This window comes from Chanodichthys erythropterus, chromosome 13 (genome assembly GCF_024489055.1).
Source record: "Chanodichthys erythropterus isolate Z2021 chromosome 13, ASM2448905v1, whole genome shotgun sequence".
Lineage (NCBI taxonomy): Eukaryota > Metazoa > Chordata > Actinopteri > Cypriniformes > Xenocyprididae > Chanodichthys > Chanodichthys erythropterus.
In genome coordinates, this window is record NC_090233.1 from 4576818 (window position 1) to 4601605 (window position 24788).

A 24788-nucleotide genomic window follows, 5' to 3' on the forward strand; every position below is an offset into this window, starting at 1 on the left:
AAGTATATTATTTTAAAGTATATTGTTTCAGTATAATAATCGCCTGCTCTTTTTAAAAGTATGCTAAAGTGCACTACTTTTTCATAAGTGTAAATTCATCTTAAGATGTATCACCATGCAGTGTCTGTCTGCTGTTGTAATGATATTGATTACAAAAATGTTTCAGTCACTCTCTTTGTAAAACCACATTCGATAATGCCCTCATGAAAACATATCGGTCAAGCATACAGGACCACAAACAAATACAAATGCTGAAAGTATAACCACTTAACCATAACTTTAAAACATTACACATGTTAATATAATACTGAGTTGATAGAATCTCTTCTGTGCAAATACTGTAAAATCCTCAATTGGAAGAATTACATTTAATCATTCAGCAGACACTTTTATCCAAAGTGACTTACAAATGAGGAAGAAAAACAGAAGCAATTAAACCATAGGGCAACAATATGCACGTGTTGTGACTAGTCCCAGTTAGTCTAGCACAGTAAACGTAGCAAGGTGTTTGGTGTTTTTTTAATTGACATATAGAATAGTAAGTGTTAGTATCATTTGGTCAAGTGTAATAAGTTTAATATACAAATTACTTAATATTTATTAAACATATTTAATATTTAGGCATTACAGCTCAAATATCAAACATTTGATTAAAGAGTCCATGTAAGTCCTTCAACAAAAATAGGAGCTTCACATTTTTACTTTTAAATACTCCATTGTAGTTCCCCCATAGACCTACATTGTAAGTATATACTGTACATTCATTCTCCTTTGTTTTTGCACACAAAATCAGAATTACTCTCTGTGCTAATCACTGTCTTTTTGCTTTATATTTAAACCAGAATATTCCTTTAAATTATCCTTGAAATATTCCTTTAACGTACCTCCATGGGATATGACTTTTTGGTAAGGTTCAATGCTCTTCATGTTGATGCGGTGCTCTTGCTCTCCAATGATGACAGTTCTCCAGAGTTTGGAATCCTGCCGCTCTTCTTCAGCACTGTATGTGGGAATGGGCTCAACTGTTTCTTTTACAGAATCTCTCTGGGATGCTTGAGGCTCTAAAAAAATATTGTGTATTAGTAATCTCTTTTAATAATAAATAATTATATACAAGTGTTTATGTCCTACCTTCCCAGTCTATTTCATGGTCAGTATAATCCGCTTCATCAGGTGTGTCTAGATCATCCACATTGATGTCGAGGTCATCTGGTGTGTCAAACAGGTCATCCTCACTTTGGTCCAATGATAGACTAATACGAGGAGCGGACAGCTTCTTCCTCTGAGAAGCCACACCCCCTTGGCCCTGTAGAGGCAAGGAGGTGGGTGGAGCTAGTGGAAATTAACAGACAACCAATTAACATTTATAAAATGATGCAGCATTACATATGGTTCTCAGATTGGGTCATTTGAATAGTGTTCCAGGGGCTACAAGGCTTCAGGAACATGTCCTACTTTAGTAAATATCTAGTTCAGTCATGAAACTCTAGAGGGCGCAGGCTGCTAGGTTCACACATCATCACATTATTACAACATGGCACAAGCTGATTGGCCTCTGCTGATCCTGCAGCCAATTAGATTGTTTGCTCAACATTTAAATAGTCTGGTTCATTGTTTGCTGTCTAAAACCCTCCACCTCCCCTAGCTCCACCTGCCTAGATCTGTTAAGGAATTTACAGTGTCCTCCAGTAATATTGGCACTAATATTGAAGTAAACAAGTGAAAGTGGGAGGAAAAGCTCATTAGGAAATAAATGTCTTTCTCTAGTTCATGTTGGCTACAATTATTCCCAGCTCCATGTCGGTGCTTCTTCTCTTCAGTTCACCCCACTCATTTTCTATAGGGTTCGGGTCAGGGAACTGGGACGACCATGGCAGAAGCTTCGTTTTGTGCTCAGTGAAACATTTTTGTGTTGATTTTGATATTTGTTTTGCATCATTGTCCTGATGGAAGATCCAACCACAGTCCATTATAAAAATTTCTAGCAGAAGCAGTCAGCTTTTGACTTTTTTTATCTGCTGGTATTTGATAGTATCCATGATGACATGTATCTGAATGAACAAGATGTCCAGGAGCTCCATCAAAAAAAGAAAACAAAAAAAAAAAAAGGCCCACAACATTAAAGGTCCAGCAGTATATTTAACCTTGGGCATGGGGTACTTTTTATCCCTGTTTGCACCAAACCCATCTGGTGGGTTGGCTGCCAAAAAGCTCTTTTTTTTTTAGTTTCATTTGACCATAGAACCAGATCCCTTTGGAAGTTCCAGTCGTGTCTGACAACTGAATATGCTGGAGAGTGGAGAGCCTTTGGCCACTTAAACTCTACTCCTCAAAAAAAAAAAAAAAAAAACGCAAAAAAACGTATCAATATGTACATATCACTGCAGTTTCCAACAGAAATGAACGCTAGAGGCAGTAAAACAGAAAATGCGTTTAATCGTTTTCATACACAGTTACAATTACAGGGTCAGATGGATTAATAAAGACTTGTTTTCACGTCTCCTTGCACAATATTATGTTATGATTTCAAAATACTTTTTACCAAAGTGCAAGATTTGTAAACGAATATATTTTGAACTATGCATCGCTTAACCAGCTCCATACATTTCACTTTTCTGACATAACAAGCTTGCTCAGTAGCTCAGCTGATACAAATTTCAAATCAGCACCTGCGGTGATTCGTATAAAAACCAACATAAAAACATACCATATTCACGTTTATCTGTTCTGGCAAAAACACACTTTTAGCCCCACTCAGCTGACATTTCACATTGAAGAAAAACATTTATTTCATAATGTGAGTTTCCCCACACTTTCAATTGTTTTACTTCAATGCAAGGTTAGAATTTTGAGAATTTTTTTGAATGAAAGATAAAAAGGATAAACAATGCAGTTTTATTTTCACAGCCACCTTTGCTCATACCAAGGGTGCCAATATTAGGGCTCTGTATGTCTATTTGTGCAGCAGAAGCATATCTTATAGGCACACACAGCAGAATGTCTGTTTATCTATTAGCAGTAGCAAGTCCATACAGTACTTGCTCTGCAGCAGCAATAATCAACAGCAGCAGTGTAGCAGATCTATTACCAAGACCAAATACATTAACACTGACAAATTTTATAACATGCTAAAACTATTCAAATAGTTGTCATGATTGAAACCATGTTAAGCAGAACAAGATGAACAGAAGAAGAGAATGTTACTTTACACCTCTGATTTATAACAGATCCACTGTTCTGTAAATCTGAAGTAATCTTTGTAAATGTATACAGTCAGGCTGATAATTTCTTCAGGCAGATTCTATAAGTGTCAGTATTTAGGAATCTCACCTGGTCTACTCTCTGCACCTTCAAAGCTCATCTTTCGTTCATGAGTCTGGTCCATCCCCACATTGCCAGAAGGGGAACTATGAGAAACACAAACATAACAGCCAGATATTATTATCACTTATCACTGCAGGAAACTACACTAATAATACACGTTTAGTTAAAAGTGCTTTACAAACAAATACAAACATTGTAAAACATTAACAAAACAAAAACAGCAGCAATGAAACTATCCAGCTGTACTTTATTACAGGTTTTACAATTTTAACACACCCTTGTTAAAATTGGAGCTACAAAACAAGGACTTACAGACACAAAGAGCTGTTTTAAATGGGTCTCCAGCAAAGTAGATTACTTAATACTGTGAATCCGGAAATGTTGTCGCTCTTCAGTATGTTGTAATAGCAGTCTTGCATTTGCTGCAGCTGCGATGCCCAACAAACCAACTGACTCAACAGGATTAGTCTCTATAAATGTATTTGCTCTAAAAAAAAATCAATCCATACCATCCCTTCACCATACCTATTTGGAATTTAGAAGCAGCGTGAATTCATGTGTAAATGTATGCATAGACAAACACAGCCATGTGAAAAGGGAAGCCTATCTCGCGGGACTGTCTGTCTACAATAAGCAGCCAGATGGTTGCCAGTTCTCAGACAGAGAATGTGTGTTGAGAGAGAATGAGAGTGGGTGAGGGTGAAAGTGGAAAGGTCTGTTGCTCTCTCCCTCCATCAAGACGTTGGCTTAATCCATCTATCCATCCATCCTCCACAGTAGGAAATGGGAAAAGTGGGCGGGCGTTATGTCATCATCATCATCATCATCTACCCTGCTCTCTCTCCCCTCTTCTTTGTGAATCACTCTTCCGCTTCAGTGTCCACACACATTTACATTTACAAAGACACAATCACACACACACATAGGCAAATAAATGAGCCGTACATGCAGAGCCATGAATTTGAATGATGGAAAAACCAGGTCAACAGTACTTATAAGCTGAACCCACATTACGATAAAATGTGTTTGCATTAAACATGACAAACATTCATTTATGATCCATGCACAAACAAAAGCAGCTGCCCATGTCTTGCATCATGAAGGATGCTGATGCTAAGCCTCTTCCGTTATCAAACACAGATGCATCACAAACAAATGCCCATTCCTCCTTCTTTCCTTCCCATCCCAATTCTCAAGGTTTCAAATAACAACAAGCCTGATATAATCACCCACAATGCACTCACCACCACGGCTGAGGCACAGTTCTATCTCCTGCCCTGGGTTTCAGATCATGGATGTGTGCCTGTATCTCTCAGCGTCAGGGATGCTCGGCTTACCCACTGCCGAGAGTCTCCACCATTTTGTGGTCATGTGACCCTCTCAAGCACCAAATAAGGGCGTGAGGCTGTTCTCTCCACCCTGAGCTTGAGATACAAATAAGTGAGACTCAGCAGCACACTGCTGTGAGGCAAAATGAAGCTGATGGGGTCTGACTGCACAAGTCAATTGTGAGTGAGTCTGACTGTGCAGATGAGTAAAGAGAGGTGTGTCTGACGATGAATTTGGAGCTGAATGGACATTAATGAGTCAGTCTCTCTCTCTCTCTCTCTGAAAGCCAGAGATTTTCCCAGAGCCCATTAGAGCAGCTGTTGAGTCACCGGTGAGTGGGATCAGATTCATTAAATAAGATGAAGCTGTTCCTACTTAAGTGACACAATGTGTTTAGTTACTACATTTTTAGGGTATCAAATAATTTTTAGTTTTTTCCTTAAATGCCTCTTACGAAAAAGACTTTAACATACTTTTAAGAAGGAGATAATATACTTCTGTTGATAATCTAACTTAATGTAATGTTTTTGGTCAATTAACTGCTTGTTGTTAAAACTTGTATGTAATGTATTTAAATATATTTGTAATTACACATTTGTAATGATGAAGTTGCTGTTCAGTTCATTTAAAATATGTTACCTTTAAACGTAATATTAACAGTAACACAACAGTTAAAATTACAATCATGTAATTTAAATGTGCTTTAGCATGTTAGTCATTAATTTATGTATTTATTTAAACCATGGCAAGAGATTATTGAAGAATAATACTCAAAAATGCACTTTAAAGTGAAACTTTTAATTTGACATTATTACAAAATGCACTTTTTAACCGTGTACTTAGTGTGTTTAGAAATTAGTCATGAAAGTGTACTCACTTTAGTCACCATGAAATCAAAATTGACAATTCTTAATTTTAAGGCAGTGGCGTACACAGACCTCCGGGAGGGCAGGGGCGAAATCGCGTTCAGGGTGGTGGTGGGGGGGATGTCTCTTTGCCCTATTGCCCTTTGCGACCACAAAGGGCACTTTCACTTTCGCGATCAAAGGGGCAGGCCAGGGGCTCAAGCCAAGGTGTTGGAAAACTCCCTCAGACATTTGGTTCATAATGACATGAGAGGTAAACGGTAAAACTCAACTGTACTCAACTCTAGGGGAGTTGGAAAAAGAGCCTATTTTCAAAAAAAAGTGGAGTGTTCCTTTAAGGTCCATAAAGAGTTGAGCTCATTGACATCATATGGACATTTATAATTGTATTTACAGTTCATACGATGTGTTTTGACGATGTTTGAGATTTGAGTTAATTGATTTTTCCTTTTTTTTGTGTATATGGTATTTACCTGATAATTTTAGATCCACAGTAAGAGGTTGAGCTGTCCAAAAGGCAGTGAATTTGATGTAACCTGAAAGAAAAAAAAGACTAATTATTACATAATTAGAGGGAAAAAAACATACAAATTAAAAATATCCAAATAATGATTAAAGGTGCTCTAAGTGATGTCACGCGTTTTTAGGCCAAAACATTTTTTTGTCACATACAGCAAACATCTCCTCACTATCCACTAGCTGCCTGTCCCCTGAACACACTGTAAAAAAACACGGTCTCTGTAGTCGCCACAAGCTCTGAAAACAAACTGGTGCAGCCTGGACCACGAAACATAATAAACATGCTCCAGCCAATAACCAACAAGAATGATTTTAAATGCGCGTTCATGACTGTTTCAGGAAGCACGGAGGGGAGGGGGAGGGGGAGGCGGAGGAGGAGGGAGGGTCCAGCTAGCCTCTGTTTTGTTTGACAACACTTCGAACGTCAACAGGAAGTTACTCCACCCAGGATCACTTAGAGCACCTTTAAGTAAGTGTGTGGGAAGACACAAATATAATTCTGATGAAATAAGAAAGAAAAACTGGTGTTCAGGAGGGTAATTTCTAAACATTGATTTGAATATGTTTTGTATTATCTGAGGTTTATAAACTTTTCTTTTTTTCTCAGTTTTCTGCTTTTGAAGTATTGAATTATTCATTCAATCCTGCGAAACCTGAATCTTCTGCGGGCCCTGTGAGGTAAACTTATTACTGTATCACACAAGTGTTACACAAGGCACTGTTTTTACGATCTTCTATTGTCCAATTTTGGTAAACCCATGATAACTGTAGCCTCAGTTTCCTGTTCTTATCTGACAGGTGTGGCACCCAGTGTGTCATCTTCTGCTGTAACCCATCTGCCTTAAGTTTCGATGTGTTGTGCATTCAGAGAAGCCCTTCTGCAGACCTCAGATGTAACAACTGGTTATTTGAGTTATTGTTGCCTTTCAATCAGCTTGAACCAGTCTGGCCATTCACCTCTGACCTCTGGCATCAACAGCCACAGAACTGCCACTCACTGGATATTTTCTCATTTTCGGACCATTTTCTGTAAACCCTAAAGATAGTTCCCTTTATTCAGCGCTATGGGAAACATCTTTACCGGTGACCAGCTGTGAATATGTGTATAAAAACGTCAATGAAATTTACTTCGAATTTTGATAGCCTCGATAATGACGTCAACAGAATGCACCATGTCAGAGGTTATAATTAGATGAAACACAGGTGCGTCTGCAGGTCTTTTGTCTTCAGAGGCCATACTGTGAAGAGTATGTGAAACAAGCTCTGCTCAAGCTCTTTCCTTCCATCTTTGTTAGGAGTTAGATTTGGCAGGCAGTGTGCAGAACTTTCTCTATTATCCTTTTCATCTCTGTCACACACACACACACACACACACACGTATAATATATATATATAGCTGTGGAAAAGCACCATTCCAAGCATTGTAAACAGTAATGGCAGCGCTTTGAATACACCCGGCATCCTAGTTTTCCTTATCTACTTTGTACTTTGTGATCAACAAACAAACAAACAAAAAAAAATAATAATTTTGATGGTATTGATGAACTTGTGGGGGTTTCTGTGGTGGGGAAGAAACGTAAGACATCTAAATCTAATAATTTACGGAATAATTTAGGAGATTAAGATGAGGCACTCAGGAGGCAGAAAATGTCAGCTGTTGCTTGTTCTACGACAGCATCAAACTTCTATCAAGGTCCCCAAAACTGAATCATGAACCGTGCTGTGGCACCAGGTACTCTTTAATCTGTAATGACAAATGGAGACATAATTAATTTATAGAATTAACAAGATGACCCATTGAATTCATTTTGGGAGCGATGACTGATTGAATGTATTTTTAGTCCAGTGCCTGTATATAAGATTAGTATTGACCAAGTTCAGAGGATGTCATATGTGGATTACTTTTTTGTGTATTTTCAACAGTTTCATTATGAAAAATAACTTTTATATTGATTCAATGGATTAATTGCATTTAAAAAATAAAAAAAAAACGTTTCATGAATTGCACCAGTGTCACCTTCCGGCCTGTTTGGCGACTCAGTCAACAAAGTCGTCAGGAGGTTTTGGGAGGTGTAAAAATCAGAGGAAGCTTTTGTGCAAGTCCTTCGTCACCGCACTCAGTGGAAGGGGCTGTTGGCCACCCAGTCCCAACCCGGTCCTTCAAACAGGAAGGTTCAAAAAAATCTAGCACCTGCCCCTTCTCGATATGATGTTTTATTAACAAAATTCGGGAGGAGCAATGTTCGAATAATCTTTCTAATCATCACGTCATCTCAACCAGCTGTTAGCAATCAGTAATTAACATATCTACCCAATCAGCATGACTGAAAGCATATATATAGACACAGTTGACTCACCCATATTCTACGACAGTTTTACAGCATCCCTCCACCACCCTGTCTCCTCACACTTGCCTGGTTACTTTCCTAACCAGAATACAGGGAGAGTACTCTGGGTTAGGGCCAAAATACCGAGCTCGGAGCCCTCTCCTTGGACAGCACGCCAAATATACATACTACTAAGTATACTATTTACTATCTGATTATTTGTAAGTGTGAACTCGTGAAATCCCCATAAAAGCTCTCCATCCCCGCCACCTCTGGAGCTTCGGGGGGCAGCGGTTTCCACCTAAATGTTAGGTGTTCCGTTGATTCCTGTTACAGACCAGGACACGGAACATCTAACATCCCCTCAAGGGGAAGTATCAAAATTAGTGCCCATTTCAGGGAACTTAGCAGCATGGAAGCTACTGCCAGGTATTTCTGCATGGGTTCTAAAAATAGTAGAAAAAGTTTACAGAATCCAATTTATTCGTCATTCTCCACGTTTCAAAGGCGTGGTCTTCACTACCATGAAGCAGGGGCAAGCTAATTTACTGTCACAAGAGCTGCAATCTCTTCTGGAGAAAGTGGCCATAGAGCATATTCCCCCTCTAGAGAGCGAGTCAGGTTACTACAGCAGATACTTCCTGGTTCCCAAGAAGGACGGGGGGGCTGCGTCCAATCTTAGAACTTCGAGGCTTAAACCATTCAGTCAAAGCTCTCAAGTTCAAGATGTTAACTGTCATGGTGATTGTGTCGCAAATTCAACATCACGATTGGTAGAGCCTTATCATCCCGCACATACACAAATGCATGGATGCAGCACTGGCTCTGTTGCGACTCTAGGGCATTTGCATTTTGAATTACATAGACGACTGGCTAACACTAGCACAGTCACAAGAGATGGTGCTACAACACAGAGATATTGTACTAGCTCATCTAGTTTATCTAGGGTTGAGACTCAACGAAAAGAAAAGCATTCTCTCTCCTACTTAGAGAACGACATATTTAGGGGTCATGCGGGATTCGACCACGATGTGGGCACAATTGTCTCCCACTTGAGTCGAAACCATTTTAACCACCCTGAACAATGTCAGGTTAGGTCAAGATCACACTGTTCTACAGTATCAAAAAATTTTAGGTCTCATGGTTTCAACGTCCTCGGTGATTCCTATGGGTCTGCTGCATAATAGACCATTTCAGTTGTGGCTCAAAGCCAGGGGGTTTCATCCAAGAGCCAAATAAGGATTCCTCACCTTGGGTCCCATTCTAGGGGCGTCATGTCATCACAGATTATTAATGACAGACGCCTCCCTGATGGGCAGGGGAGCAGTCTTAAGTGGTCGTCCAGCCCAAGGGGAATGGTAGTGTCATCAGCTCATCTGGCACATCAACTGCCTAAAGGTGATGACTGTATTTCTGGCCCTGAAATACTTTCTCCAGCAGCTGAGAGGCTGTCATGTCCTAGTGCGTTTGGACAACACAACAGCAGTCTCTTATATAAATCGCCAGGGAGGTCTACGTTTGCTCCACCTGGACAAAATAGCACGACAGATCTTTCTCTGGGCCCAGGACAAGTTCCTGTCACTCAGGGCAGTGTATATCCCTGGGCATCATAATGTGGGAGCAGATTTACTGCCTAGACAGAAAATACCAACTTGGGAATGGAAACTCCACCCCGAGGTAGTTAAACAGATATGGTTGAGATTCTAAGAAGCAGAGGTGGACCTCTTTGTCTCCCAACAGACAGCACAATGTCCCCTTTACTTCTCTTTGAGTCACCCAGCCCCCCTAGGTCTGGATGCATTGGTGCATACATGGTATGCCTTTCCTCAGATTTCTCTGCTCCCGGAGTTCTAGCCAGAGTTCGCCAACAAGGGACTTGCCTCTTACTGATAGCGCTGCATTGGCCAAACAGAATGTGGCTCTCAGAGATGGCTCTCGGTGCCAGAGACCTTCTGTCTCAGGTGCAGGGGACAATATTTCATACCCGACCGGAGATGTGGAACCTTCCATTTTGGCCCCTGAGGGGAACCAACTGAGGGACACAGGGCTTTCACCTGATGTTATTGAGACCATTCTAAGTGCTAGGGCTCCCTCCATTACAATAAGTTATACCAACAAATGGGGTGTCTTTGAAAGATGGTGTACTGCACACAATGCAGATCCAGTTCTGGACTTCCTGCAGGAAAAATTATCAAAAGGGACATGTCTCGCCACTCTCAGGGTTTATGTGGCCATTCTATTGGTTTCCCACACTCTGATTGACTTGGTACCACTGGGGAAGAATGCTCTAATCGCTCACTTCGTTCGTGGAGCAAGGCGGCTGAGGAACCAGGATCCCTTTGTGGAACCTAGCTATAGTCCTAGAGGGTCTGGTTGAGACCCCTTTTGAACCATTAGAGTTAGTTTCTGACAAGCTGTTAACTCTGAAAATGGGATTTCAAAAAAGATGGGAGGTAGTTCGGGGCAGACTTCATCCATATATTTGCCCCAGCTACATGGCGGAGAAAGACAGGGGTCTCCTTTGTTAGCGCTCCTGAACAGTGAGGACAGCAATAGGGGTTCGCGAGGGCTTCGTGAGCATGTCTCACACCCAGGCATGCGACGCACAAAGGATGAGGATCCTTGCCTGAGATCACTGTCCTGTACATGCACAGACGTGAAGTCTCTGCTTACTCAGAAAATAGAATCTAGGAATATCTAAGATAATTCACCATAACGCGTTCATTTTAATCTTAATAATCTTAGTATATCCGAAGCAAATACAAATCTGATTCCAAAAAAGTTGGCACACTGTACAAATTGTAAATAAAAACAGAATGCAATGATATGGAAGTTTCAAATTTCAATATTTTATTCAGAATACAACATAGATGACATATCAAATGTGTAAACTGAGAAAATGTATCATTTTAAGGGGAAAATACAACACATCAACACATCTCAAAGAAGTTGGGACAAGGCCATGTTTACCACTGTGTGGCATCCCCTCTTCTTTTTATAACAGTCTACAAGCATCTGGGGACTGAGGAGACAAGTTTCTCAAGTTTAGGAATAGGAATGTTGTCCCATTCTTGTCTAATACATCTTGTCTTCTAGTTGCTCAACTGTCTTAGGTTTTCTTTGTCGCATCTTCCTCTTTATGATGCGACAAATGTTTTCTATGGGTGAAAGATCTGGACTGCAGGCTGGCCATTTCAGTACCTGGATCCTTCTTCTATGCAGCCATGGTGTTGTAATTGATGCAGTATGTGGTCTGTCATTGTCATGTTGGAAAATGCAAGGTCTTCCCTGAAAGAGACGACATCTGGATGGGAGCATATGTTGTTCTAGATTTGGATGTACCTTTCAGCATTGATGGTGCCTTTCCAGATGTGTAAGCTGCCCATGCCACACACACTCATGCAACCCCATACCATCAGAGATGCAGGCTTCTGAACTGAACACTGATAACAACTTGGGTTGTCCTTGTCCTCTTTAGTCCGGATGACATGGCGTCCCAGTTTTCCAAAAAGAACTTCAAATTTTGATTCGTCTGACCACAGAATAGTTTTCCACTTTTCCACAGTCCATTTTAAATGAGCCTTGGCCCAGAGAAAACGCCTGCGCTTCTGGATCAAGTTTAGATATGGCTTCTTTTTTGACCTATAGAGTTTTAGCCGGCAACGGCGAATGGCACAGTGGATTGTGTTCACCAACAATGTTTTTGAAACTTTCTGATATTGCTCCACTATTTTTCGCCGCAGCATTGGGGGAATTGGTGATCCTCTGCCCATCTTGACTTCTGAGAGACACTGCCACTCTGAGAGGCTCTTTTTATACCCAATCATGTTGCCAATTGACCTAATAAGTTGCAAATTGGTCCTCCAGCTGTTCCTTATATGTACATTTAACTTTTCCGGCCTCTTATTTCTACCTGTCCCAACTTTTTTGGAATGTGTAGCTCTCATGATGAAATGAGACAATATTTGGCATGACATTTCAAAATGTCTCACTTTCAACATTTGATATGTTATCTATATTCTATTGTGAATAAAATATACGTTTATGAGATTTGTAAATTATTGCATTCCTTTTTTATTCACAATTTGTACAGTGTCCCAACTTTTTTGGAATCAGGTTTGTAAATCACCATTACAGTGAAAAAGACCTGCAAGCAAAACAGCTGCATTCAGTGACGTACCTTGACGGCTTGTCTCAGAACAGTTAAACAACTATTTCAAAGACAGGTCCTGCTGAAGGATAGCTTCCAATTTGAACTTCACAGGGAAGAGATCGAGAATGAAGTAGGGACCACCGGCAGTGGTGTATATGAGGGAGGCGGGACTCCCACATCACTAATTGGTCTGTCAAATGACAGACATGGTGTAACTGGTGCTTCCAGGATCTGTGACGCCCAGTGGCGTTTCGCATAGTGAGATACTGAGTGAATGTTTGAAAGAGAACAGGAGTTATGCCTTATACAAGTTAACCAGAGTGTGTGACAGATATGCGGAAGCATTAGTCCGGTATCAACAAAGGCACAGGGGAAGAGGCAGACAAAACATCAAACCAAATAAATGCACAATTAAAATCACATAAGAGTTGGCTACTTCTGGTATTTTCCATAAGCGTGTGTATTTATTATCGCAATGATTAACATAACATATGTAGCCTTTAGCATCGCATATAAGTATATTTTTGCCTCATACGGTGATCAGAATCTCCATCAGATCATAAGGAATTTGTTTCAAACACTGGTGTCACTGGTGTCTGAAAGTGAGTTTTGAGCTGAAAATTGTTTAAAATGTCTTAAATGTTGAGTTAGCTGGTAGCCTGATATAATAACATGGGAAATGAGCAGCAGTGTTAACCCTCTCCTGACTCTCCTGACAGCGGACACGCTCCCAGCATTTGAGAGCAGAGAATACGAGAAGGCTGCAGACCTGTAGCAGACAGATATACGGCCCCGGCAATTTTTACCCCCCTGTTGTTCCTGATCTGTCCAGTAAGGGGAGGCTGTACAGAGGTTAGGTGACTTGTGAGCACTTTAGCAAGCTTTAATATCGGAGGAGAAATCCTGTGTAATTTTAAAAAATAATAGTGTTACTGTGTCACAAAATGAGGTTTTAAGAGTTTTGTAATTATTTAAAGATCAAATCTGTGGTTTAAATAAAGAAAACGCCCATTTGAATATTTGATCTGACGTTGTTGGAGTTGTGAGATCCAGGCGATCACCAGGGACTCAGCACTGTTTAACAGCCTTTCCTCAGCTTCTGATGTTTGCCGTTGGCTCTGATGTCTGTGTAGTAGTTTAACATGAGATATATAGTTGTCTTTTTCTTTTCAGATGGCTAAATGGCTCTTGGAATTTTAGAATGGTGTAAGTTGTGTTTGTCTTCATAAAATGCTATGTAGTTCTGTTCTGTACAAGTATAGGTATGACAACCAAGATAGGCCTATTTCATCAAGGGTCCATATCCTCCTGATACCCAGAAAAAATGTTTTGTGAATTTAGTATTTTTTCATCTCATTATTTTTTTAGAGCATAAGAAAGAAATGAAGGGGGAAAAAAATCCTCAAAAGTATTGTATATTCATATTGTTATGCTATGTCCACTGTAGTCAACATCAGGACTCAGTTTAAAAATAACCTAAAAATGGTGAATGTTTATTGCAAAGTGAGCACCGAAGCAATGTGCTGAAACGTTTGCTTGCTTGTGCTTACCTGTTTTTAAATCACATGCACTTTGCACATTTTGCATGATGCAACTCATAAAATAAAAATTTCTAGACTTCTTCAGTCTTTACTGGATTAAGTGTGCAGCCAGCAACTTTCTGCTTGTTTTCAGTCATTTTTAAAGGAAAAGTTGTTACAACATACAGTTGTTGTTACAACATACAGTATATCACTCATCACTCCTGTAGGCCTATTTATGAAAATCTACAGTGAGTATAACTAGGCTACAATAGATCATATATAATTACATTGTCCATCTGATCCAAATATGTGTATTAATTAATGTGTATTATTAACAAAAACACTAAATTCAATTGAAATTCAGCTGTTTCCTGTAGGCTAGATGAAGACCAACAGTGAATTATCTATGGATATCCATATAGTGCAGATCATTACACTGTCTATCTGATATCTTAATGTAACGTTTATGTTCTCTGTTCTCATCTGGCTCTCTTCTCGAGAGATGAGAAGTCAGCATCTGAGACTGCTTGTTCTGGTCCCACTCGTGCCAAGGCAGTGCGGAGACTCAGATCATGGGGTCTCAGATGGAGCTCGCCGAGTAGTTTGAGAGGGGTGTGAACCTCTCGAGCGGCTCGCAAGGTAGTGCTGATGATAGAGAATGTGCGGTCATCGGCATCCTCGAGGCCGACAGCGAGTGCTCTTACAGCTGAGCAAGAGATGGCTGAGGTGGAGAGAGAGGGTAAGTTTGATGAATCCTCTCAGCCACCTTGCCCCGTGTATGCTGAGTTACTGGAAGTTATGAAATGCGGGTAGGAGTTAAGAGCGCGTTAGGAAAGAGATTGCTCGCGGTCGTACATAATCAGTTTCTCTCTGGCCATAACCCACCAGTGAGCCTTCCATTCCTTCCCAACCTGCATACTGAGGTTGAGAAGGTGTGGAAATGCCCATATTCTACTCTAATTCACTGAAATCAGCAGATGAATTTTGCTGATGTCGAGGGATTGGAAGAGCATGGGTATGTGTCGATGCCCCTGATCGACGAGACGTTCGTGAACTATCTCATATCAGGTCAGACATCGACACTGAAGGCTCCAACCCTGCCATCCAAACCTCTTAGAACTACATTGTGTTTGAATGGCAGGGCATACACGGCAGCATGTCAGGCTTTACCAGGCTGACTTGCTGGGGGACTTGGACCAAGGGCTGGGTCTTCCCCCTGAAGCAGTCATGGAATTGCACAGCACCACAGATCTAGCGCTCTGGGCCACCAAACAGACCGCTGCCATGGTCGGTTGATCGATGGCGGCAATGGTGGCCATGGAGTGTCATCTGTGGTTGAACATGGCGGACATCGGGGAGCAAGCACGTGCATAGGTAGGGCTCAACCTGTGCAGAGCACATGCCCTTTTTGTCCTTACACTCTGAAGTGCCCTTTTTTTTGGAGGTGTATTATTTTATTCATTTATTTTCTTCGATAAATCAATGCTATTGGTCACCCTTTAAATCTCTCTGTCTGTTTTACAAATATATTTAGTCGATTGTTCTCCCGACCGATTGTTTCCCTCTTCATTCTTCTTTAGCCCAGGTGCTTCTTACATCAGGCCTGTGGCTGGGCTGATGATGATTAAATTATGATTCTGATGGTCTACCAGTTAAAATGGCTTGATAGTGAGAACTCTTTCAGGCTTGTAGGGTGGAGGACTACAGGTTGTGTGTGGTGGTAGGTTGCCACCCTGTGGCTGCAGGTGGAACTGTTACTAGGTCTTTTTAATGCAAATACTAGAGTAGTGGTTTCCAACCTTTTTTAGGCCAAGGCCCACATTCTCTCTGAATCAACACTGCTAGGTGTTTTTTTTTTTTTGTATTATTTCACAAAAACATTTGTACTCTACTGTACTTTTTAACCCCATTTTTAAGAAGAAAATTAAGATAGATTTAAACCCTCACTGATCTTTTTTCAAAAATACTTTGCAGACATTCTTACCAACTTGAAACTACTTTGCTCGGTTATACAGTAAATTAAATAAGCACAAGTTAACATGCAATACCAAATAAGACCACAGGGAGATGCCAGAAAACTGCATTTAGATTCATACGAAATAAATAAACCAAAATACAAATGAAAAATAAAAACTTCATAAATGCTTGAGAACTCAGCGATCTGAGAAAAACAAGCAATCGCGTCTGATGTCCGTGTGTACATAAACACCACTGATCCTCTCCTTTCTCCAGAAAACGCTTGTTCGGCGAGCATCCGTTATAAAACACTCACGTTAGTACATTAATTTCGAAAACTACGTGAATATATTGAACTGTGTTCATGCAGAAATACGATGTTATAGCGATCAGTGAGTCAGGAACGCAAATGTGCGGTTTGTTTGCTCATCAATAATAACGGACTCGCGCACGCATAGAGTACGACTGCTGCATGTCAAACTGTAATCGTCTTACCTTCAGTACAATCGCCATCCATGAAAACCTTTTAGCGACACTGGTTTTCTTTTTTCAACTGAGAGAGTTTAGTTTGCGTTCTGAGCCACCGTTCAGTCAGTATTTCACAGCAGCACAATAAAAAAACGGCCTGGACTGATCCGAAACAATTGCAGAATAGCCTACATACGAGAGAGGTGGTGCTTTGTTTTAAATGTATTTTTTAATTCATGTAATTTATCTATTCTAATGTAACATATTAATAATAAAATTAATTAATTATATTAATATATTTAAATAAATATTAAGTTATCTCGCGGCCCACCTGGAGGATCATTGAGGCCCCCTAGTGGGCCGCGGACCACAGGTTGAAAACCACTGTACTAGAGTATTTCTTTATTGACCTGTATTCCCTGTGTAAAATGCGCTCTTTTTAGGCTTTATAGAGTGGTGGTTCATCATGGTTTCCATGGTGATGGTTGCAATGTTTTTGTGTGTGTGTGTGTGTGTGTGTGTGTGTGTGTGTGTGTGTGTGTGTGTGTGTGTGTGTGTGTGTGTGTGTGTGTGTGTGTGTGTGTGTAAAGCTGTTTAAATACTAATGTATTTTTTTAGACCGCTGTTACCTGTACAGGATGTGGGCCTTATAGGGTGGAAGACCTCATGTGAGAGGCCGTCACCCTGTGGCTGCAGGGTGAACTGTTTAGGTCTTTTAAAATTAATTACATTCTTCTGTATTTTCTAGACCGCTGTTCCTTGTGTAGGAAGCATTTTGGACATTCATTTATTTTTATAAGGTTTAAAAAAACAACATAGTGATGTCAATTAGGGCCTTGAAGTCCCTGTATAATGTAACTTTCATGTTTGGTTTTATTTGAAATGTCTCAGTGCGTTTGGTAAAATGGTCTCAATTTCACAGCAGTCACTGGTATTATGAAGAAGACTGAAAACTGTGGAGAATTCTGTCCTCCTTTTGGGTGGTGTCTCTTCAAGATATGTGAAAACCCACTCCTCTCCCCCCCAAAACAGGTGTTGGTGTAGTAAATATTTACAATCCTTTTGTTCTGGTCTGGGTATTTAAGGTAAAGTGCAAAGCAGTCATGTGGGATCTTCTGTAGCCAGAAACCCCCATGCAGAGATGGGTGAATGTTTGAAGACATCACTGTGTGTATGTGCATTTCTTACTCTTAGAGAGTCATCTTTGAGCAATTGATGTTATGCATTTATTATTTCTGAATTGGCTTCTAATTGTCCAACTATGTAATTGGCATGATACATTTTTACTTGAAAAATAAATATTCTTGATTTATTCTGCATTATTCTTAATTCATTTTCTCTAAAGCGAAGGTATCACCGCAAATGACCGTACATTTGTGTTCAGGATAGAGATACGGAAGGCTTAATAGGTGGAGCATAGGGCACATCAATTAAGACCATTTCAATTTCTGACTATAGCTGCCTTAAATAAGTTGCAGTTTTCGTAAATATATAAAAACTATGCTTTTTGTTACGAGTAAGCAGAGCGCGACTGACTTAAAGTTAGATATTTACCCTGCATCCAATGTATAAGGTCAGAACTGACTAGTTTGTGATCGTGAAGTGAACTCAGTCGGCCGAAGTGACTTTTCTAAGTGATACCTGGACAGCAGTGAACAAATAATTGAAGATATTTGGTAATCAGAATAATCAAAAATCTAAATTAATGTATAACCAATGATTAATTTCTAATTGGAAACACGATCTAAGAGTAAAATTACTCTTATCATTTGAAATTGGAGTCAGATTAAACAAGCAGCTAAAGTAAAACTGAAACACAATTTGCCCATCACAGGTATCAGACGCACGTCTCCACGCAGCAGATTGGTTGTGTGTGTGACGGATGGATTCCCACTACTTTACACATTTTATAAGCTCTTCACGAGTTCCCAGCTGGCCAAAATACCATCACATGCAGGCTACACACACACAACACGCACATTTACCTCAGCACACAGCACTGTTTTGGATGTTCGGTAAGTTCCGTCTCAAAATAGGCAATACATCATAAAATCCGACCAATCACGCTGTGAATGTATCCCTTTGCCTTAAGGTTCGGTATCTTTTGGTTTGGTGATAAAATTGCCAATCTGAACGCTAATTAGACCAGGACTAAATGTTTTTTTCGTCTTCTTTGGTCCGGACCAAATGAAACAATGAACCCTCAAGGCTGCTGCTCTGTTGTAGGCTGGCCTTCGTCAGGCCGCCTTGAGAGCCACCTTAGGATAGGCTAGTTTTATCTCCTCTCCTTATGTTTTGGAGAGCTTTATGTATCAAGAGATGAGCCCCTTTGTACTTCAGTTAGATTAATGTCTAGTGTCGGCCCGCTCCGGAAGCAAAAAAGGGGAGCGGTAACAGTGAAGGAAGGAGAGAGGACCAGTTATGTTTTATGATTATGTGGCCAGCACACAGCATATGCTTCTGGAGCTCCTCCGTGAGAGGAGGCCCACCCCCTCCTGCATTGGGGTTTTAATGCAGGTTGATGTAGCGGCAGAATAGGTGGTTTAGGCCCTTTCACTTTGTGAAAAGTAAAAATGCTCTCTGCTGTGGCCCCGCATTTCAGAAGCTAGTTACTGTTAGGCCCTAGCTTGACTCCCCTAAGCTCACTGAACTAATGTTGGGTTGATCATGGGAGGCCATTTCTAACAGGCCCCCATTCCCCTAGGGCTGAGCACAGATACTGTTTCTGTCGTGCTTGGAGTCGCTATGGTATGCCTGTACCTTGTAGCATTCTCAGGGTCATGCAAACCGTACTCACTTGTTGAATACAAGGTTTTATATGAGTCCTTCGCTTATAGCTTTGGTTTTTGTTTGCCCTTCACCATTGTGGCTCAGGTCAAGCAGTAATTTTACCTTCACTTCGGGCTGGCCATTTAGCACGCTCCCTTGCAGCCCGAGCATTGTCACGAGCTGATGTCTGTGTTTGTCTGGAGTAGTTGGCCCGAACGGGCCTCCTCCAGGGCATCTGGCGTATGTTTGTACTCCTCTTGCTTTAAGAGTAAAAAGTGTTTTTACTGAGTACACTGCTTGTCTGCGATGTGATAGGTCCCAGGCTTAGGCGCTGTTTACATAGTCTATCTCTGCTACTAGTCTTGCTATAAGGTAGTAAACCTTAGCAGGCCTCCATTCAGAGTGAGTCCTCACCATGTTGGGCTCCGATCAGCATGCGCTTTCAGGTAGCTGACCTTAGCAGGCCTCCCTGTGAGCAGCCCCCAGTAAATAGTTTACTGGTAGCTATTCTACTTTCAGATAGTAGGCCATTTTGGGTATGTGACAGCTAGCGTTTGGTGTCAGGTAGCAGGCCTTGGTGGGCCTCCCTGTGGTTGAACCCCCAATGTTTTTGGGGCTCTTAGCATTTAGCAGTGACTTGCTATTGGATAAGTAGGCCCTAGCAGGCCTCTTTGTGAGCGAGTCCCCAATAGTGTGGGTAATTTTTAGCCCCATCTTACTGGAACTTGGTAGCCAGAAGATATGCTCGGGTTGTTGGCCTTTGCAGGCCTCTCTGTGGGTGAATCCCCAGTATTTGAGTATTTGGCAGCTAGTAATTTATTGCTATCAGTTGGATGGCCTTAGCAGGCCTCTCTGAAAGCAAGCCCCAGCAGTGTGGGGGCTGTATTTAGCGATTTAGAACAGGCTACCAGGCAGCTGGTCTTAACAGGCTGCCCTGGAGGCTAGTCCCCAGCAGTATTGGGATTTCTGGTAGAGGCGCAGGGATTTGCTTCAGACTGTAGGCCTTAGCAGGTCTCTCTGAGGGCAAATCCCCAGCAATGTGGGTATCTGGCAGCCAGCAATTGCTTGTTTTCAGTTTGTTGGCCTTAGCAGGCCACTCTGAGAATTGGCAGGCCTCCCTGTGGGCAAGCCCAAAGTTGCAGGCTTTGGACAGCTAGCTAGACTTGCTATCAGGTAGCTGGCTCTAGCAGGCCTCCCTGTGTGTTAGCAGGCCTCCCTGTGGGTGAGCCCGGTATTGCAGGCCCTAGACAGTGAGCTTAGCAGATCTCCCTGAGAACCAGCCCCTAACAAGTGGGAGCATGGCATCTAGCAATGACTACATTTATCCAGTGAACATCTGCCAAAGAGATGTTTGGCCTTAGTAGGCCCCTCTGAAGGTGAATTCCCCACAGTATGGTTACTTCTCTGCCAGTCAAGGCCCAATACCAAGTAGTTGGCCACTGTAGACCTCCCTGATGCAAGCCCCAGTAGTTGGGTATCGGTCAGCAAGGTCATGTTGTCAGGTAGTTGGCTTTTCTGGCCCTCCTGAGACCTCACGTTACTACGTGTAGCTGGCTTGGCTATCTAGTTCACCTTTGCATCCTAGCCTATAGCCTGGTCGACCTACAGTAATAGGTCGAGCTTTTGACTCCCCTTGCTCTGGGGTAGATTTGAGTACTTAGCTCCCTAAGTCTGGTCAGAGGTTGAAGACTTCTCTCGAGGCCCCACAGTTAGATCAGCCCTTAGGCTATGAGCATTCCCCTTGCGAGGGTTCCTTTTTAGAGTGCATGGCCTCCATAGCACCTTGAAACAAAGGAGCTTTGTAGATCCTAGGATCGAGCAGATATACTTCCCTCACTTGCAAGGGTCAATAGTACTTTGCTGAGTCCTGCTCTCCAGGATGCCCATCTCTAGATCCTGTCTGAGCTGGTAACGGCTTTCTGTGAGACTTATGCCTCTAGAGGCTCTGTTTCTGAGGAAACAGCTAGAAGCCAGGTCAGCCTTCCTGGTGGCATTCGGGGTTGACTTCTTTCCCCTGAGAAGTGACTGGTTTGGGTTCCTTCGGTCCCCCTAGCCACGCTCCCTAAAAGGGACCCCTTCTGTTGAAGTTGTTGGTTCCAGGTTGTTGTATCATTCTCCTAGCGCTCTGACGCAGATTGAGTTCCCTTTCGAAAGGGAACGTCTCAGGTTGTGCATGTAACCATGGTTCCCTGAGAACAGGGAATGAGATGCTGCATCAGAGTGCTAGGGGAATGATATACCCACGCCACCATGCTGAGGGGAGTGCATGCCAATGTATGCCATTGATAACTGTCAGAATACGGCAAATTCAAATGAAACGCCAGATCCATTCACCCTACGGGTCACCACTGGGCTGTCAGTGACAGCGCTCCCAGCAGTCAAAGCCTCAGCTATAAGCCTCAAAGTGGCCTCCATATTTTATCTATATAATGTTAAAATAATATAATATAATTTTAATATAATTTATCTATATGCGATCCATTTTGGAGTGCGCGCACACAATTCAGCCTGGGGAACAGCGCCTCTTGCTCAGATTATTGTGCTTTCAACATTTTAAAACGTTGAAAATAATTATCAAACATGTCCTGCAATTTAGCAACAGTAAACACTGCATTTTACATAAATCACCGGTTGAGCTAATTCTGACATTAAGTTTGGGTTTAGGGAGGAACGAATGTGCACAGCTGTGAGGAAAGGAAGTTGTGCTAGACGAAATGCTGCTAGTTTAATAGTTTTAACACAAATATCCTTTGAAGCCAATAAAATTAGCTTAACATCGCAGGCCTAAAGTGTAAGCAGATCTTTAAATGTTTAGTTCTCTCCTTCAAATTAAACAGGGCTTTAATGTTGTGCTTGCACTGTAGGTTCTCTGCATGAGCGCAATCTCTCATCTGGATTGCAAATAGCAAAAATGCTTCATAGACAAATGTCCTAACAGGGCTCCAGACTGCGCCTAAAACGGTCGCATTTGCAACTAAAAATATTAATATGCGAGTGATATTTTTGTTGAGGTCGCCATTTGCGACCATACAAATTCTCACATTATGACTGTAAAATTTGCATTTTATTTGCGTGTTCTGTGACCAGGAAAATATCACATACCAAAGAGACGCCAAAGAACTAGCATTGATAAAAGCCGACTGTGTTGTCACCTTGCGTCGGTGCAAAAGAAATTGCATTTGAACACACCATTCTGCTTCTTTGTAAAGTTGTCTGCCTATTTCTTCATATAAATTCATCTATATTTGTCATTCAAAAGGAAACCGGCTCTGCAGACTGCAGATACACACACAATGCAGCTTACTGTTTGAATATCAATCATGCTGATCAATCTGCTCAAGCTTATCAGATAAATCATAAAAAGTCTTCAGTACCTTAAATGATATAACAAGAGTATTAATGATCATTTTAAGGCATCTTATATTTTGTGGATGGAAAAACAAATCGCGATATTACCTAATGTGATTATTAACATTAATTTCATTAAATGTGAGCACTGCATATTTTAAAGTCAAAAGATGGCACTGTTGCACGTTCTTCAGGCTCTCGCAACAGCACTTCAGAGCAGCTCGCAATCAATGATTAACGCACAGTAGTCAACCGATTGCTTAAGAACTAATGCTGATCAATCATGACAAAGTTTACTTTATATTATTCATATTTTAATGTGTTGTAACGCTTGTAACAATGTAGTGTTTTTATCTTCCACATCTGAACTTGAATAAGCAGCAAAAGGAAAGCACATGCATTTCAAAATAAGAGTCCCACTGTATTTTGGCCTGTTCATTAAGCAAAGTCGTAGGTATATCAATTTCCCTTGTTTGTTATTTGGTTACTCAAACCAAATTTAATATATTTATATATTTATTTCCATATATTTATATTTATTTTCATTTGATTCTAAAACCATTAAAAAAAACATTGAAAATAATAAAAAAATAAAAATTTATACAAACTAAACAGCCATGGTTAAAAACAACAAAACTTAAGTTCATTAATTGTGTGGCTCTTAAAAAAAAAAAATTGGCACCTGTTTTTTCCCCCTATAGGAGCCAGTGGCTCCTTAATTAATTTTTTTGTCTGGGGCCCTGCCTAATATTATTGTTAATGTCAGAGCTTATTGATACACCATAATAACCATGGGTCCCATTCCCTACCCACACCAAAGCAAACAGAAGAGCATAAAAAGACAGGGCAACTTGAACTGAGTTCAAAATTAAAATATATAGTTTATTTATATAAACTAGATTTCTGTATAAAGTTGGGTATCATAGTGATATTATTACGATTCCTGGTCACACCCACTCCTGCTGACATTTTTCCTGTCCCTTCCCAATCACATGATTAATAGTGATTTTGTTTCCTGTGACCCGTGGAATTCCCGAAAAAATGGCCTGTCACTGGTCCATATGATATTGTGAAACTGGATATGTGTTCCAGACACCGGTTCCTGCGGAGGCGGTTCCCCTAGCGCTCTGACACAGTGTCTCGTTCCCTGTTCTCAGGGAAACATGGTTACATGTGTAACCTGAGACGTTATTAATGTGTAAGTTTCGAGCCTTGATTTAATTTTATTTCACATATATCCTCCTCCACCTACTGGACACATCAGCCTGGGCCATATATCTGCCTGCTTCAGATCTGCATATAGGAGAATATACTGCTTATTTTTTTAAGATTTTGATAACTCATTAACCACCCAGTCAAATTTGAATGATAAAAAAAGACAAGTAAATAAAATAACACATTTTTCTGTGGTGTGACAAATTCAGAACACATATTTAATATTGCTTATCAGCTACCATTAGTACAGTGGTAGCTGACTAATAATGTCAACATGATGTTGTTTATCTCTATCTCTATTATCTATATTATAAAAATGTTGCGTATCTCACAAACCCTACATGTCAGTTTTATATTTCACCCCAGATTCATAAAGACACTGACACTTTGCATAAAGAAATCATTCACATTTTCCTACAAATAGACATTTGAATAATGTGAGAAAATGTAATTCTCATTAGCGTAATGTGAAAGAAAATAATGATATTTATATTATGAATTATTTTTTAAATCATGGTAGTTTTGGTAGTAAATGTATGCTGATAAAAAAATTCAAACAGTAATGAGAATGAGAATGTTATTTTAAAGGGTTAGTTCACCCAAAAATGAAAATTCTGGGTAACACTTTAGATTACAGCCCGGAAAGTACTGCGTAATTACAACAAATTTACAGCGTAACTTTCAATAATTATAGTGTAACTATACAGTAAGTATGTGTAAGTATAGGGGAACAATATGTGAAGTATTGGGAATAAAGGGGTAACAACCAGGAAAAATAACAAATTATTCATACTTTTAATATTTTATAACTAAGGGGTACGTATGACATAACTAAGGGGTAAGTATGACATTACGGGCCGTAAATTAAAGTGGTGCTTGTTACCCTCTTATTTCATGTAGTTACAGGGTAAGTATGACATTACGGGCCGTAGTGGAGCTTGTTACCCTCTTATTTCATATAGTTACAGGGTAAGTATGACATTACGGGCCG

The 24788-nt window shown here is 40.7% G+C and overlaps 1 protein-coding gene across 5 annotated transcripts in view; it reads right to left on the reverse strand.

Moving 5' to 3' along the window:
• prune2 (prune homolog 2 with BCH domain) overlaps positions 1-24788 on the reverse strand; it is a 43932-nt gene that overhangs the window by 7750 nt on the left and 11394 nt on the right. For 2 of the 5 annotated variants that reach the window (XM_067406718.1, XM_067406719.1), the window contains exons 2-5: positions 5993-6055; positions 3331-3407; positions 1132-1332; positions 885-1061 (exon numbers count right to left, since the gene is read on the reverse strand). In XM_067406718.1, coding sequence (XP_067262819.1) covers positions 885-1061; positions 1132-1332; positions 3331-3385 — 433 coding nt within the window. In that variant the 5' untranslated portion in view covers positions 3386-3407; positions 5993-6055. Of the gene's footprint in view, positions 1-884; positions 1062-1131; positions 1333-3330; positions 3408-3636; positions 3686-4557; positions 4697-5992; positions 6056-24788 lie in introns of those variants that run through there. The other 3 variants (XM_067406721.1, XM_067406722.1, XM_067406720.1) reach the window with 3 other exon arrangements.